The sequence below is a fragment of the Notothenia rossii genome (genome assembly GCF_949606895.1).
Source record: "Notothenia rossii genome assembly, chromosome: 3".
NCBI lineage: Eukaryota > Metazoa > Chordata > Actinopteri > Perciformes > Nototheniidae > Notothenia > Notothenia rossii.
The window spans coordinates 38,141,612-38,156,550 of record NC_136901.1 but is presented as its reverse complement, the minus strand read 5'-3'; the positions used below and the strand labels follow the sequence as shown (position 1 = coordinate 38,156,550).

Here is a 14,939-nt window from a genome sequence, read left to right as displayed (position 1 = left end):
TTTCCCTCTGGTGTAATAACACTTTGACTCAGAGGTGGTTTCAATGCATCTTCAATGTAGGTCCACTACGACCACAGCTTACAAAACAGGACATTATATCCCTTTCTATGCCTTATAAACACTCTTTAGTCTTTGATTGTGTTCACTAAAATCTATTTAGCCTTCTCACTGTTTTGTTAAATACAGTATAGCTTTGGAATACTCTGGAAATAACTTGAATGAACTCTATATACTTATATTAAACATGAAACAACCTCCTTGTTTCCTTCTTTCCTCATCGGTTTAGAGCAGTGCTTCTCAAACCTTTGTCAGTAATGTTCCCCCTTTGAAACATTTTCTCAGCCAAGTACCCCCTGACCGACCCCGAACATTTTTGATCGAAAAAGCCTATACAAATAATTCCAATATAGTGATGTTCCCTCAGAGTGTGATTTAGTAACTCCTTCATGCATGCATGTTACGATTGGGTGAAGCAGGTAGGACTTAAATGCAGAATTTAACGAAAAGCGAGCTTTATTAAATCATAAAAACTGTGGCAAAAAAGGCAGTATCCAAAATATCCAAAACAAACGAGCAGCACAAGGAACACAGACCGTGGAATAACATGGAGGGGAAACAATGAACCGACATGGAACACAGGGGAAGACTAAATACACAGAAGGGTAATCACAGGACAAGACACAGCTGGGCAGGGGAGGGAGAAACACAAGGGCAACAGGTGAACACAATGAGACAATCAGACACACCAGGGGAACTAACGACAGGGAGGAGGACCACACAAAACACAAGGAGGAAGACAAAACACCGAATGAACAGACTTACAAAACCCATAACCAGACAGACAACACTAAAACCGTGACATAAACCTAGGAGTGTGACAATGCATTTCAACAAACTAAGGATATTTTCATTTTATGCATGAAAAAAAATAACATAACGACATTTTATTTCAAACGTTTTTCAACTGAAGTAATATCTGTTTTACAAACCAATGAACAAAATGATATATTATGCAAAACTCTAAAATACAATACACACATTTGACATGTTTATATGAGGACCCCCTTGGTGGTTCTAGTAATATTTTATATACAATTGTGTTTTCTATTTAACTTATTGTACTAAGATTATTTTTGTAATCAGGCATGGTATTTTTTTTATTAACTTTTTTTTGTTTTTTTTTAAATCTCACGTACCCCCTGCAGTACCCCAACGTACCCCTAGGGGTCCGCGAACCTCCATTTGAAAATCACTGCTTTAGATGATAGAAACAAGTATGCAGGAGGTGAAATAAGGAAGGAGCAAAAAAAAAAAAAAACAAGGAGGAAAGAAGTATTCAAGGAGGTAGCTGAGGAAACAAGGATTGAGTGAGGGAAACGAGGAGGGAAAGAAGTATCCAAGGAAGTAGCTGAGGAAACAAGGATTGAGTGAGAGGAACGAGGAGGGAAAGAAGTATTCAAGGAGGTAGCTGAGGAAACAAGGATTGAGTGAGGGAAACGAGGAGGAAAAGAAGTATCCAAGGAGGTAGCTGAGGAAACAAGGATTGAGTGAGGGAAACGAGGAGGAAAAGAAGTATCCAAGGAGGTAGCTGAGGAAACAAGGATTGAGTGAGGGAAACGAGGAGGGAAATAAGTATTCAAGGAGGTAGCTGAGGAAACAAGGATTGAGTGAGGGAAACGAGGAGGGAAAGGAGTATCCAAGGAGGTAGCTGAGGAAACAAGGATTGAGTGAGGGAAACGAGGAGGGGAAGAAGTAATCAAGGAGGTAGCTGAGGAAACAAGGACTGAGTGAGGGAAACGAGGAGGGAAAGAAGTATCAGAGAAGGTAGCTGAGGATACAAGGATTAAGTGAGGGAAACGAGGAGGGAAAGAAGTATCCAAGAAGGTAGCTGAGGAAACAAGGATTGAGTGAGGGAAACGAGGAGGGAAAGAAGCTACCAAGGAGGTAGCTGAGGAAACAAGGATTGAGTGAGGGAAACGAGGAGGGAAAGAAGTATCCAAGGAGGTAGCTGAGGAAACAAGGATTGATTGAAGGAAACAATGAGGGAGGGGGGGAGGGAGGGAAAGTAACAAGGAGGAAAGGAAAGATTACATTTTTGTATTTCCGAGGAATCACATTTTCATAAATGTATTGATTAATTTTAGTTAGGAGTTCTCTATTTTGTGTCAAGTAGCCAAAGCACCTTCCCTTCTCTTTGCATATCTTCTCTCTACCTCCAATATTTTTCCATGAACAACGAAAGCAATTTAATTATTCCCCAAATCCACAGCTGAGGCCTTGTGTGTGTGTGTGTGTGTGTGTGTGTGTGTGTGTGTGTGTGTGTGTGTGTGTGTGTGTGCCTACGTGTGTGTGTGTGTGTGTGTGTGTGTGTGTGTGTGTGTGTGTGTGTGCGTGTGTGTGTGTGTGTGTGCCTACGTGTGTGTGTGTGTGTGTGTGTGTGTGTGTGTGTGTGTGTGTGTGTGCGTGCGTGCGTGCGTGCGTGCGTGCGTGCGTGCGTGCGTGCGTGCGTGTTGAGCGCTCTGTGGATTTACAGAGTGGGCGAAAGCAGCTTTGGATTCAGCAAATACCTATTATCACCCGAGTGGGAGAATGAGCTGCATCTTAAAGTTGAAACAGCACTGAGTGAAGTACTACTACCTGTGTGTGGCTGCCAAAGGGTACATTGTGAATTATGTCACATGACGTTACCCATCATGCACCGCTGCCCCTTCAAGGGTCCATCTTAATTAAAAAAATACTTACTTACTTTGTGGCTTCCGGCTATGCAGGTGGTTCTGGCTTTATTTGAGATGCGTGCCTCCTTTCTTATATATTTAGTATTCATTGACTTAAATACATCACAGCATCATCTCTACAAAGCCCTCGAGTATTCTGGGTAATTTACACACTCTACATTGCGATGAGTTTTCATTATACATAAGACAAAGTCCCAAAGGCAAGGTCTGTTCATTATCCACAGACACTTTCTCCGGAAAAAAATATATTGCTGTTGAATTTTTCAAATGTAATTCCTCACTTACAATGACACAAAGCTGCAACTCACAAGTCTGACAAGTACAGAAGTGCCTTCAACTCAAGAAAGATGTTGGATTGTGTAGAAGACTATTATTCCTATTTCTCACTGATTTGTTAACTTGGTAATCATCTTCTTAATTAGTTTTTGCTTGTTTCAAGTCTTTTTTAATACTGAGAAGTAAAGCTAACATTTATAAGTGCCTCAAACTTAATAAAAAGATAAGTCAAATTGTATAGAAGTCTATGAGCAAATAATCCTACTTCTCACTTGTTTATTAACTGTTCCTAATGGGTTGAGCATGATATTCATTGTCAGCAATGAGAGTATTTTTGTTGGGTAATCTATGGTAGGGCTAACCCATACAGTGGTGGGGCTCCATTCAGTATTTGTAATGTAATTACATACACGCTATATCGCACCCCTTGAAACGCCACGCGTGATGCTTTTATTAGCTTTTATTAGTCTCCTTTTATCAACTAAATTACATCGAGAGCAACAGGTGTGAGTTGAACAATACAATAGCCTATTCTGCTAATTCCACGTTGTTACAACATGCTACGCAGCGGCAGAAACAAGAAAAGTTGGCATATAGAATTGACACAGAGAGAGAGAGGGAGAGAGAGGGGGAGAGTGGTGGAGAGAGACAGACAGAGAGAGAGAGACAGACACAGGTAAACAGAGAGAGACAGACACAGGTAAACAGAGAGAGACAGACACAGGTAAACAGAGAGAGAGACAGACACAGGTAAACAGAGAGACACACACAGGTAAACAGAGAGACAGACACAGGTAAACAGAGAGAGACAGACACAGGTAAACAGAGAGAGAGACAGACACAGGTAAACAGAGAGACAGACACAGCACACAACAGGTGGCCTTTGTCTCTATTGTCATACAAAACACTTTTTCAAATGACCCATTATTACAAAATATATTCAAAACTTACTATTCACTCTTCAGGTGGGTCGTGTGACTCTGGCACCTGTTCGACTTGTACCTCATTAGGCGCGTTCGTTCACACCGCAGTACTTTTCCCACTTTAGTTCCGATATAGTTCCGAAATGTCGCGTTCACACCAAAAAGAGCCGGAACTAAAATTAGTTAATGAGAACCTTTTTTATCCCCTTTTCAGTCCCTGCTAGAGAGCAGGTACTTTCGTGTACTCGTCTGATTGGCTTTGCGGAATGCAAACCACGCCCCGTAAAACTCCCAAAAGGTTTTGTGAAGCCGCCATTTTATTATCCTCGCATTAGCATTATTAGCATTAGCCCAGCACAGAAACGCAGAGAGAATAACTTATGGCAACACAAAATAAAACATGGGAGCGGTGGAGATGAGGAGGTGTCGGTGTTCTGGCGATTTACTCGGAAGGCTTCGGAAGCCAGTCCCCAACTCCGGGGACTTCCGGCCGGGGACTCCGGGTGGCAGTATACGCCGTGAAGTTGTTTGCGGCCTGCCAGTAAACCCAAAGCAGAAGAAGAAGTGACGTCGGTGGCTCATTTGCCTAATCCTCTCCCAGGGACTTATTCCGGTGTGAACGCGATCTGTACTACGTTCATGAGAACTAAAGAGTTCTCATGAACTAAGTTCTGATGAACCTTTGTGGGAAAAGTACTGCGGTGTGAATGCGCCTAATGCGAGGACGTTTAAGAACAAATCTACAGTAGTTTGGGGACTTTAGTTTTCACTGTGAACGTGACGTATCAGTAATGCATGACGCAGCAGACCCAACGTTTCGTTGCTCTGATTTCTGATATTCAAATAGGCATTTCGATCTGACCGCAGCCGCGCTGATATTATAACGCGAGATAATTTCCACACCTTTAGTGTATAAAACTCCCCCACTACTTAGACTATTCCTTGCACCCCTCCAGCATAAGCCCGAATGGTCTCAACCATATTGCGTCAGTAACGTGCACTTGTTGTTACAGCAGATCAGTTTGTGTGTTGTGGACACGACCGGTAGATTTTCGCAATCCGTGTTCGCAACATGCTTACTTTAACATAATTTTTCATGGTCGGGCTAAGGTAGGGCTAAGCCATTTCTTGGTATGGCTGTAGCCTACCCCAGCCATACCCTGGTGCCGCCACTGATTGTCATGGAGTCTATGCTATGCTAAGTAACCTAAAAAGAGGTCTTTCTTCAAGACTAGATATTTTTTGCGATTTGCGTGAAAACACCCCACACCCTGTATGGATGAGTCATGAGTCGACCCCGACCACTGGAAAGTCTCATCATTCAGCACATTTTACACTTCACCGTTTCTTCAGATTTAAAATGTTTACAATCTAAAAGATGGATCCTCCTGGGCAGCGTTTGGGCGTTCGATTGCAACGATCTCATTACGAGAGCTGCTCCGCTCCAAATTGCGTTTTAATGTTGGCTTGGTCACCCGCTGAGTAACAAATGTACAACCCAGAGAACAAACAAACAATTTATTGAGTCAAGGCTGTTCAAATGTATAGATTTAATAGAATTGCAGACGGCAAAAAAACACAAGAAATAAACAAGAAAGTAGAAAATATACATGTTGAATTTACAAATTAACATTAACAAGGTATAAAGCAAGGTATTATATCTACACAAGTATGTGACGGATGGAACATTAAATATTAGACTGAATATATAAATATAAAATGTACAGTGAAGAGAAAATCTATGGAGCTATCTGCCAGCCAGAGGTGATTTGTTGTACAGAGTTATCGCAGTAGGCAGGAATAAACAAATAAATACATAATAATAATAAATGAATCACGGCAGCCCACTGTGAGCATGACACGGTTCAGAGACGTCCCTACTTATCTCGGAAACACTCCTGTTGCTAAGGGCTCGTAATGTGTGACCTGGAGTAGCTTTTGTCCTCAGAGTCTGCTCCGCTGAAACAGATCCCAGGTGAGCAGCAAACACTCTGACCGGAAAAAGCTCTTTGAAATCAGAAGCCAGGAAATCTGTCGGCCTCAAAATGCTCGCTCTCACCTCAGCCTTTTGTTGGCTCAATGTTATGGAAGCAGTTTTGTGCCATTAAAGGTCCCGTGTCATGGCCATTTCTACTGATCATAATTCCATTGCTGAGGTCGACTAGAATAGATTTATATTGTTCAACTTTCCAAACTCACATTGGTTTCTCATACAGCATCTCTGTAAAATATGTGTATTCACTCTCTGTCCTAAACGGCTTGTTTGAGCTCCTCCCCCCCCCCCCTCCCTGTGAGCCCACTGTGCTCTGATTGGTCAGCTCGCCCACTCTGTTCTGATGAGTCCACCACCGTTACAGCTGAACATCAGCGTTTATGTTTTACAATGGCGTTCGTTAGCAACCAGAAAATGACACCAGTAATGACAAACAGATGAGAATGCTGCGTGGGGTCTGGGTGCCGTGTTGGCGGGACGTTGCGGGGCTCGCTGCTCCGCCCTTTGAGGCTCGAGGAGCGGACAGTGTGTTACGGCACGTCCACACTATAGCTTCAAAAAAAGCTTGGAGCTGGGCGTGTCTGAAGCTTGGGGATTTTATTCGAGCACCGCGACCAACAACCAATCACATTAATGTCCCGCCCCCGGCATACAAAGCAAAAAAACCCGGGGATTTTATGCGAGCAATATATATATACATATATATATTGCTCGCATATATATATATATGTATATATATATAAAAACTCCCCAAACAGGAGAAAACCTACCAGTTTCACCCACTGTCTCTGCCACCTCCCTCCATGCCTGGTTCCTCCGGTTTGTATCCCAGTAAATAGTTCCGGTCGTAAAGAACCGGGTGATTTGCTACCGTAATTTCTCGTTTGGAATATGAGGAAATGAACTGCGGTCTGGCTCTCCCAGCTTGCACGCGGTTTGATTGGCTAGCGCTTAAAGTGTCAGATTTGCATAAACAGGATTTGATTGGCTGACGCTGGCTACTCCGGCGTCTCCGGCTTCAGAAGTTGAACATTGCTCAACTTTTGCAGCCTGAAACGCCAGGAAAGCTCCGCTCTGCTACCCACAATTCAGTTCGGCGAAAAGCGAGGCAACGTGACGTCACCCCATTCAAAGTGAATGGGCAGACGCGTTGGAAACCGTTTTTGAAGCTGTCGAAGCTGTAGTGTGGACGGGCCGTTAGAGTTTTACTCGCTACAGGGTGTACTTTGAGGGTTTGTGACTCTGCAGACCGTTTACATGCAGAACAAGCTACATAACACACAAGGGGACGGGTCATAACCAGAAAAGCATGACATGTCACCTTTAAAATAAAGCAACACTTTCTCAGAATCAAGCAAAACTAGGAGTTTAAGAGAAAATTAAATGTTATTTCAAATGTAAAACGATAAGTTGCAAACAAATAATTGGTATTTTTCTTTTGTATGACATATCTCTTCTCTTTGCTTCTTTCTCAATGATCAGACTTTTGCGCCAAACAATGTCCTCTAACAGCACCACACATCATGAACATCCATTACTCACTGATTAGCAATTCAGATTCATCAGCTGAGTCTCTATAGCCCCCTGTAATATGTTTTAGTGCTCTCATTATGATGTGCTCTCATGATATCTTCAATTAAAATAGATTGAGTTTTAACATTTAATGCTAATGTCTCTCAAAAATGGTGATGTGTTTGTCACAGGTGTTCGGGACCGATCGCGAGGAAGTGATTAAGCATTTTTTGCAGCCATGATTTTTTGTTATATACAAACGACCCGCTGTGTTCAAAGGAATTTAACCGTGACATTAACTAGAAACAGATTGTTTTCCCCCATTCGATTCAAGGTGATTACCTCCATGGTTCACGTCAAATCAATCTGGTTCCAAGAGGCTTATTTGTTTACAATATAACCTTGAGATGTTTTGGATGGTGGAGAAACAGAATTTTCTTTTAGATATTGATGGTTTGCTTCATACATAATAAAGTTATTAAATATGCCTGGAATATTGTAAAATTATGGCAATATGATTTCCAACATTTGATCATTTTTGTCACATTTCGTTATTCACTAGATGAAGCATTTTTGTTACAATGTTCTGCTATTTTACAGAGAATTGGTCGCCACTGTAGAACAAGGACCTGTGAAGAATTGTGTACATTTTAATGTAAATATCTTACAATGTGGTTCTGACATTTAATTAATGGGAAATGTGAAAATAAGTTTTTGTTTATTCTTAAGATACTTTTTCTTTGAGCTGATTACGCTATAATCACCCCATGGTTACAGTATGTATATATTTGACATCATATACATTTAGATATTCTACCCTATGATTATCTTTGTGTGTTTGCCCAATTTTGATCTTTTTTTCTTTCAGGATATTTTCTCTGTTAAGCAATATACAACAAGATTCGTTTTGGTTTTAAACGATAGACTTTAATTCCTTTTCCCCTACTCTTCCTCTCCAGGCGTGTCGATGCCCATCCCAGTGATCGGCCTCCACAACGAGGACAAGGTCTTTGTGAACGGCAGCTGTGTCCTCAACGAGGAGCGCTTCATGCTGATTGGCTCCTTCGTGGCCTTCTTCATCCCGCTGGTCATCATGGTGGTTTCGTATTGCCTCACCATACAGGTATATCAGCCTCTGTTTGCCCTCTGAACACTTCACAACCCCCTGTGTGTCTTCCTCTTAAAGGTCCCCTATTATGCAAAATCCTCTTCTCCATGTCTCTTCTACATCAACATGTGTCCCCTCTTCTTCATGTCTCTTCTACATCAACATGTGTCCCCTCTTCTCCATGTCTCTTCTACATCAACATGTGTCCCCTCTTCTTCATGTCTCTTCTATATCAACATGTGTCCCCTCTTCTTCATGTCTCTTCTACATCAACATGTGTCCCCTCTTCTTCATGTCTCTTCTACATCAACATGTGTCCCCTCTTCTTCATGTCTCTTCTACATCAACATGTGTCCCCTCTTTTCATGTCTCTTCTACATCAACATGTGTCCCCTCTTCTTCATGTCTCTTCTACATCAACATGTGTCCCCTCTTCTTCATGTCTCTTCTACATCAACATGTGTCCCCTCTTTTCATGTCTCTTCTACATCAACATGTGTCCCCTCTTCTTCATGTCTCTTCTACATCAACATGTGTCCCCTCTTCTTCATGTCTCTTCTACATCAACATGTGTCCCCTCTTCTTCATGTCTCTTCTACATCAACATGTGTCCCCTCTTCTCCATGTCTCTTCTACATCAACATGTGTCCCCTCTTCTTCATGTCTCTTCTATATCAACATGTGTCCCCTCTTCTTCATGTCTCTTCTACATCAACATGTGTCCCCTCTTCTTCATGTCTCTTCTACATCAACATGTGTCCCCTCTTCTTCATGTCTCTTCTACATCAACATGTGTCCCCTCTTTTCATGTCTCTTCTACATCAACATGTGTCCCCTCTTCTTCATGTCTCTTCTACATCAACATGTGTCCCCTCTTCTTCATGTCTCTTCTACATCAACATGTGTCCCCTCTTTTCATGTCTCTTCTACATCAACATGTGTCCCCTCTTCTTCATGTCTCTTCTACATCAACATGTGTCCCCTCTTCTTCATGTCTCTTCTACATCAACATGTGTCCCCTCTTCTTCATGTCTCTTCTACATCAACATGTGTCCCCTCTTCTCCATGTCTCTTCTACATCAACATGTGTCCCCTCTTCTCCATGTCTCTTCTACATCAACATGTGTCCCCTCTTCTTCATGTCTCTTCTACATCAACATGTGTCCCCTCTTCTTCATGTCTCTTCTACATCAACATGTGTCCCCTCTGTGGAAAGAGACTCTGACAGTTTCAGGAACAAAGATTCTCTCTCTTTTTGTCCTGATCCATTTCTATAAAAACCTGTCTGAAAATGAGCTGATCAGAATTTGGCCACTTTATGATGTCATAAGGATGTTTTGGCTTGTGTAACCATTAGCCAATCAGCAACCAAGGTAACCCCCCCGCCCCCACCCCCCACCTTATCACCTGAATCTCCTCTTAGAGTGCCAATAGCCGCTTTCACACCAAGTACCGTACTTAGTTCCCAGCACTTAGTTCCCCCATGGAACTAAGTACAGATCGCGTTCACACCGGAATAAGTTATCTGAGAGAGGATTAGGCAAATGAAGCCGCTGACGTCACTTCTTCTTCTTCTGCTTTGGGTTTACTGGCAGGCCGCAAACAACTTCTGGGACTCCCAGCAGCTTCTACTGAAGCGTTCCGAGTAAATCGCCAGAACGCCAACACCTCCTCATCTCCACCGCTCCCATGTTTTATTTTGTGTTGCCATAAGTTATTCTCTCTCCGTTGGTGCGCGGGGCTAATGCTAATGCTAATAATGCTAATGCCATCAAATACAATGGTGGCTTCACAAAACTTTTCAGAGTTTTACGGGCGTGGTTTGCAATTCGCCCAGCCAATCAGAAATTGGTACTTTTTTCTCCCCAGGATAGTCCCACCTCTCTAGCAAGGACTAAAAATGGGGGTAAAAGTTCTCTTTTTGGAGTGAACGCAAAATTCCAGACACTAACGGAACTAAACGGGAAAAGTACTATTGTGTTCTTTTTAACCAAATCTCTCTCAGAGGGGCGTGGGGAGTGGCTCCTTATTTTCATCTAAAGTAACAGACAGAGAATCAGCACTTTGGAAACAGGGCTGAAACAGAGGGGATTATGGGTAATGCTGCAATGATCTGTTTGGTGATTGGAGCCAAACACTTCAGAGACATGTAGATGAAAAACAGTATGATAGGGGACCTTTAACCCCTCTCCCTCCCTCTCCTCTCCAGGTGCTCCAGAGGCAGGCCATTGTCTTCCTGTGCGAGTCAAAGACTTCCTCCCAGCAGCCTTTGCACCCACCAGCGATCACATTGCAGCCTCCAGCCAGCACCTTCTCCCTTCCTCAGATCAACACCATCTCTCCGTCAGACTCGCAAGGTAAACCCTGTTTATGTTAACCCTATATGTTGTATAATTGTTAAACTGTGAGTGCCACAAGTTTTTAGTAGTGAAGTTGTATGACCCTTATGATGTGCGGTATGTCGTTATCAGACATGAAGAAGTACTCAGATACTTAAAGAGGCCTTTATATGTTTTTCGGACCCCTCTCTCACAGAGTTGAAGCCCCCTCCTCTTCAGAGCAGACGCAACACTTTGAGCTGCCTGAAGGCAGCAGAGCCCGGCCTGCTGCTCCGCGCCCCCCAGCACGACTCCATCAGCATCGCGGGCGGCTCAGAGGTGGCGTCGCAGCTCAGCTCTCCGGCTGCGGGACCCGGGCGCAGCGACACCTCGGGTTGCCACGGGCGACGAGGGATGATGCAAGCCATAAAGAACGAGAGACGGGCCTCAAAGGTGAGAATGGGTTGAAGTTTTAGATGTTTAAGGAGCAGAAAACACGTGGTTTGAGCAGAGATGGCAAAAGTACACACATCCTTTACTCAAGTAGAAGTACAGATACTTGTGTTTAAAAGTACTCTGGTAAAAGTAGAAGTACTGACTAAACTTCTTTACTCAAGTCAAAGTAAAGAGGCTTTGCAATGTGCTTCAGTAAAAAGTACCCATAACTAGCAGCTGTTTTAAAGAGTACCTGACCTCCCTTTATATTAATAGAACAATAATGTCATTGTTTGCTAATGAATGTTTCCATGGTGACCAACGGCAACATGACAACGTTTTCATTGGTCCCTCTTCTTTAGAGAAGACCAGGAAATGATGGATACACGGATCGTGTTCAAATCAATAGGCACGCAATGACTCTAAAGAATAATGATCACGCCACCAAACACACATTCAAACTAAAGGAACCAGCCGGTTTGGAAAATGGAAGAATTTGAAAGTACAGGTATTTGTGTTCAAAGTGTAAGAAATAGAGAGTACAGGTATTTGGGTTCAACATGTAAGAAGTAGAAAGTACAGGTATTTGTGTTCAACATGTAAGAAGTAGAAAGTACAGGTATTTGGGTTCAACATGTAAGAAGTAGAAAGTACAGGTATTTGGGTTCAACATGTAAGAAGTAGAAAGTACAGGTATTTGTGTTCAACATGTAAGAAGTAGAAAGTACAGGTATTTGTGTTCAACATGTAAGAAGTAGAAAGTACAGGTATTTGGGTTCAACATGTAAGAAGTAGAAAGTACAGGTATTTGTGTTCAATATGTAAGAAGTAGAAAGTACAGGTATTTGGGTTCAACATGTAAGAAGTAGAAAGTACAGGTATTTGTGTTCAACATGTAAGAAGTAGAAAGTACAGGTATTTGTGTTCAACATGTAAGAAGTAAAAAGTAAAAAGCCGTCAGAAAAATAAGTAGTGGAGTAAAGTACTGATACCAGAGAAATGTACTTAGGTTCAGTAACAAAGTATTTGTACTTCACTACTTCTCACCTCTGCCCATGAGGTGTTTATTTAAGCATTTTCCATTCCTTTCTTTATATTGCTACTCTCAGAATGACCCTCTGTGTTCCCAGGAACTAAATCATGTGATTGAATAGAAACAGGTTGTTCTCGCCTGAAATATTTTTCTTATATAAAGCATTTTCAAGGTACGACTGTATTTTTTTGATTAGACACGAGTGGATGCTTGTGTTTAAACAAAATAAATGTCACAATTTACAACTTTCCACTTAGTTTTCTTGATGGAGTTTTCTTGCGATCTTAAAGGTGTTGCCCTGGAAACCATGGCCATATTATTACGTTATTATAATGAGCGTTTTGCCCTCTAATTAAGCCATTAAGTGACTTTAGCTCAAGTATCAAATGACTCAAAGCTGGCGTTGAACGCTCAAATGTGCAACGCTCATTAATCTTTCTTTTATGAAATACTAATACGCTTCTTATATAAATAATTAGCAAGTTTAAACTGTATTTCCGTTGCGACATGATAGTTTGCTTGTGCTTGGATGTAAGAAACGTAACAATATAACAGGGTCTAACTTGCTGCAGTGATATCAAAGACTCAATAAGACATCGCGCTCTCCACTCCTACATAAAAGTTTAATCTATTTTCATTGTCCCTCCCTCCCTAAAGGACGAATATATAAAAAAATGATTTTATTCAGCTCCTATCGTGCTTAGCTTTAATGGATCATAACTTTCAAACTGACGTTGCGTGGAGACCAAATCACTCACCTGTATCGAAAACTAAAATCTGGCATGAATGAATAAGTCATGCATTTCAATTAGAGAAATTCAAGAAGCTTGCAGTGAATGGAAAAGGTCATTTGTTTATACTCGTTATCCCTTTTACTTTACAAATGCTGCTACCCACGGAAATAAATTAGTTTTTATGTTGTTATTTTTTATTCCCTCATTTCCTCTTATCTGACTTTTGCACTTTTCTTTATTCGGCTTTAATGTATTTCATTAATTTCATTGTGATTTATTTCAAATTGCTGCCTTTCTCCTCTCATTTTCAACTTGTTCTAACCTTCGTTTTCTCCTATTTCCAGAGGTGGGAAGAAGTGGAGTACGAATAATTCGTTACTGTACTTAAGTACATGTTTCTGGTTTCAGTACTTTACTCCACTATTCATTTTTCCGACGATTTTTTACTTTTACTTCTTACATTTCTAAAACACATACCAGTTGTAAATGGTGACATTTATTTAGTTTAAACACAAGCATCCACTAGTGTCTAATAAAAAAAAAATACAGTCGTAACTTGAAAATGCTTTAAATAAGAAAAGTATTTCATAAACTAATAATTGAAGAGGCTTACAATTTTGAGTGCAACTTTGAGTAATTTGATGCTCAAGCTAAGGGCACTACAACAAAGAACAGTGGCTTCATTAAAGGGCAAAATGCTAATAATAATAAGGTGATATTATAGACATGGTTTCACAGTATTCCATCTTTAGGATTGCAAGAAAACTCCAACACGAAAACCAAGCTTTATTTACTCACTTCCAAGGTCATGTCGTAACAACAACCTTTTCCAAATGGTGTTATTTCTTAGAAACAGATTGATTTGACCGTGAACCACGGAGGTAATAACCTTGAATCAGGGAGGCGAGAACAACCTGTTTCTATTCAATCACATGATTTAGTTCCTGGGAACACAGAGGGTCATCCCAGAGGTGGGAAGTAGTGGAGTACAAATACTTCGTTACTGAACCTAAGTACATTTCTCTGGTATCAGTACTTTACTCCACTACTTATTTTTCTGAAGACTTTTCTTACATTTTGAACACAAATACCTGTACTTTCTACTTCTTACATGTTGAACTCAAATACCTGTACTTTCTACTTCTTACATGTTGAACTCAAATACCTTTACTTTCTACTTCTTACATGTTGAACTCAAATACTTGTACTTTCTATTTCTTACATGTTGAACTCAAATACCTTTACTTTCTACTTCTTACACGTTGAACTCAAATACCTGTACTTTCTACTTCTTACATGTTGAACTCAAATACCTGTACTTTCTACTTCTTACATGTTGAACTCAAATACCTGTACTTTCTACTTCTTACATGTTGAACTCAAATACCTGTACTTTCTACTTCTTACATGTTGAACTCAAATACCTTTACTTTCTACTTCTTACATGTTGAACTCAAATACCTGTACTTTCTACTTCTTACATGTTGAACTCAAATACCTGTACTTTCTACTTCTTACATGTTGAACTCAAATACCTGTACTTTCTACTTCTTACATGTTGAACTCAAATACCTGTACTTTCTACTTCTTACATGTTGAACTCAAATACCTTTACTTTCTACTTCTTACATGTTGAACTCAAATACTTGTACTTTCTACTTCTTACATGTTGAACTCAAATACCTTTACTTTCTACTTCTTACACGTTGAACTCAAATACCTGTACTTTCTACTTCTTACATGTTGAACTCAAATACCTGTACTTTCTACTTCTTACATGTTGAACTCAAATACCTTTACTTTCTACTTCTTAGATGTTGAACTCAAATACCTGTACTTTCTACTTCTTACATGTTGAACTCAAATACCTTT

General features: G+C 40.9%; 1 protein-coding gene across 2 annotated transcripts in view; it reads left to right on the top strand.

The window, feature by feature from the left end:
* The window catches only part of htr2cl1 (5-hydroxytryptamine (serotonin) receptor 2C, G protein-coupled-like 1), a 181,408-nt gene that overhangs the window by 164,284 nt on the left and 2,185 nt on the right, over positions 1 to 14,939 (top strand). For both annotated transcript variants that reach the window (XM_079668476.1, XM_079668475.1), the window contains 3 exons: positions 8,399 to 8,562; positions 10,757 to 10,904; positions 11,083 to 11,318. In XM_079668476.1, the coding sequence (XP_079524602.1) occupies positions 8,399 to 8,562; positions 10,757 to 10,904; positions 11,083 to 11,318 (548 nt within the window). The remainder of the gene's footprint in view (positions 1 to 8,398; positions 8,563 to 10,756; positions 10,905 to 11,082; positions 11,319 to 14,939) is intronic.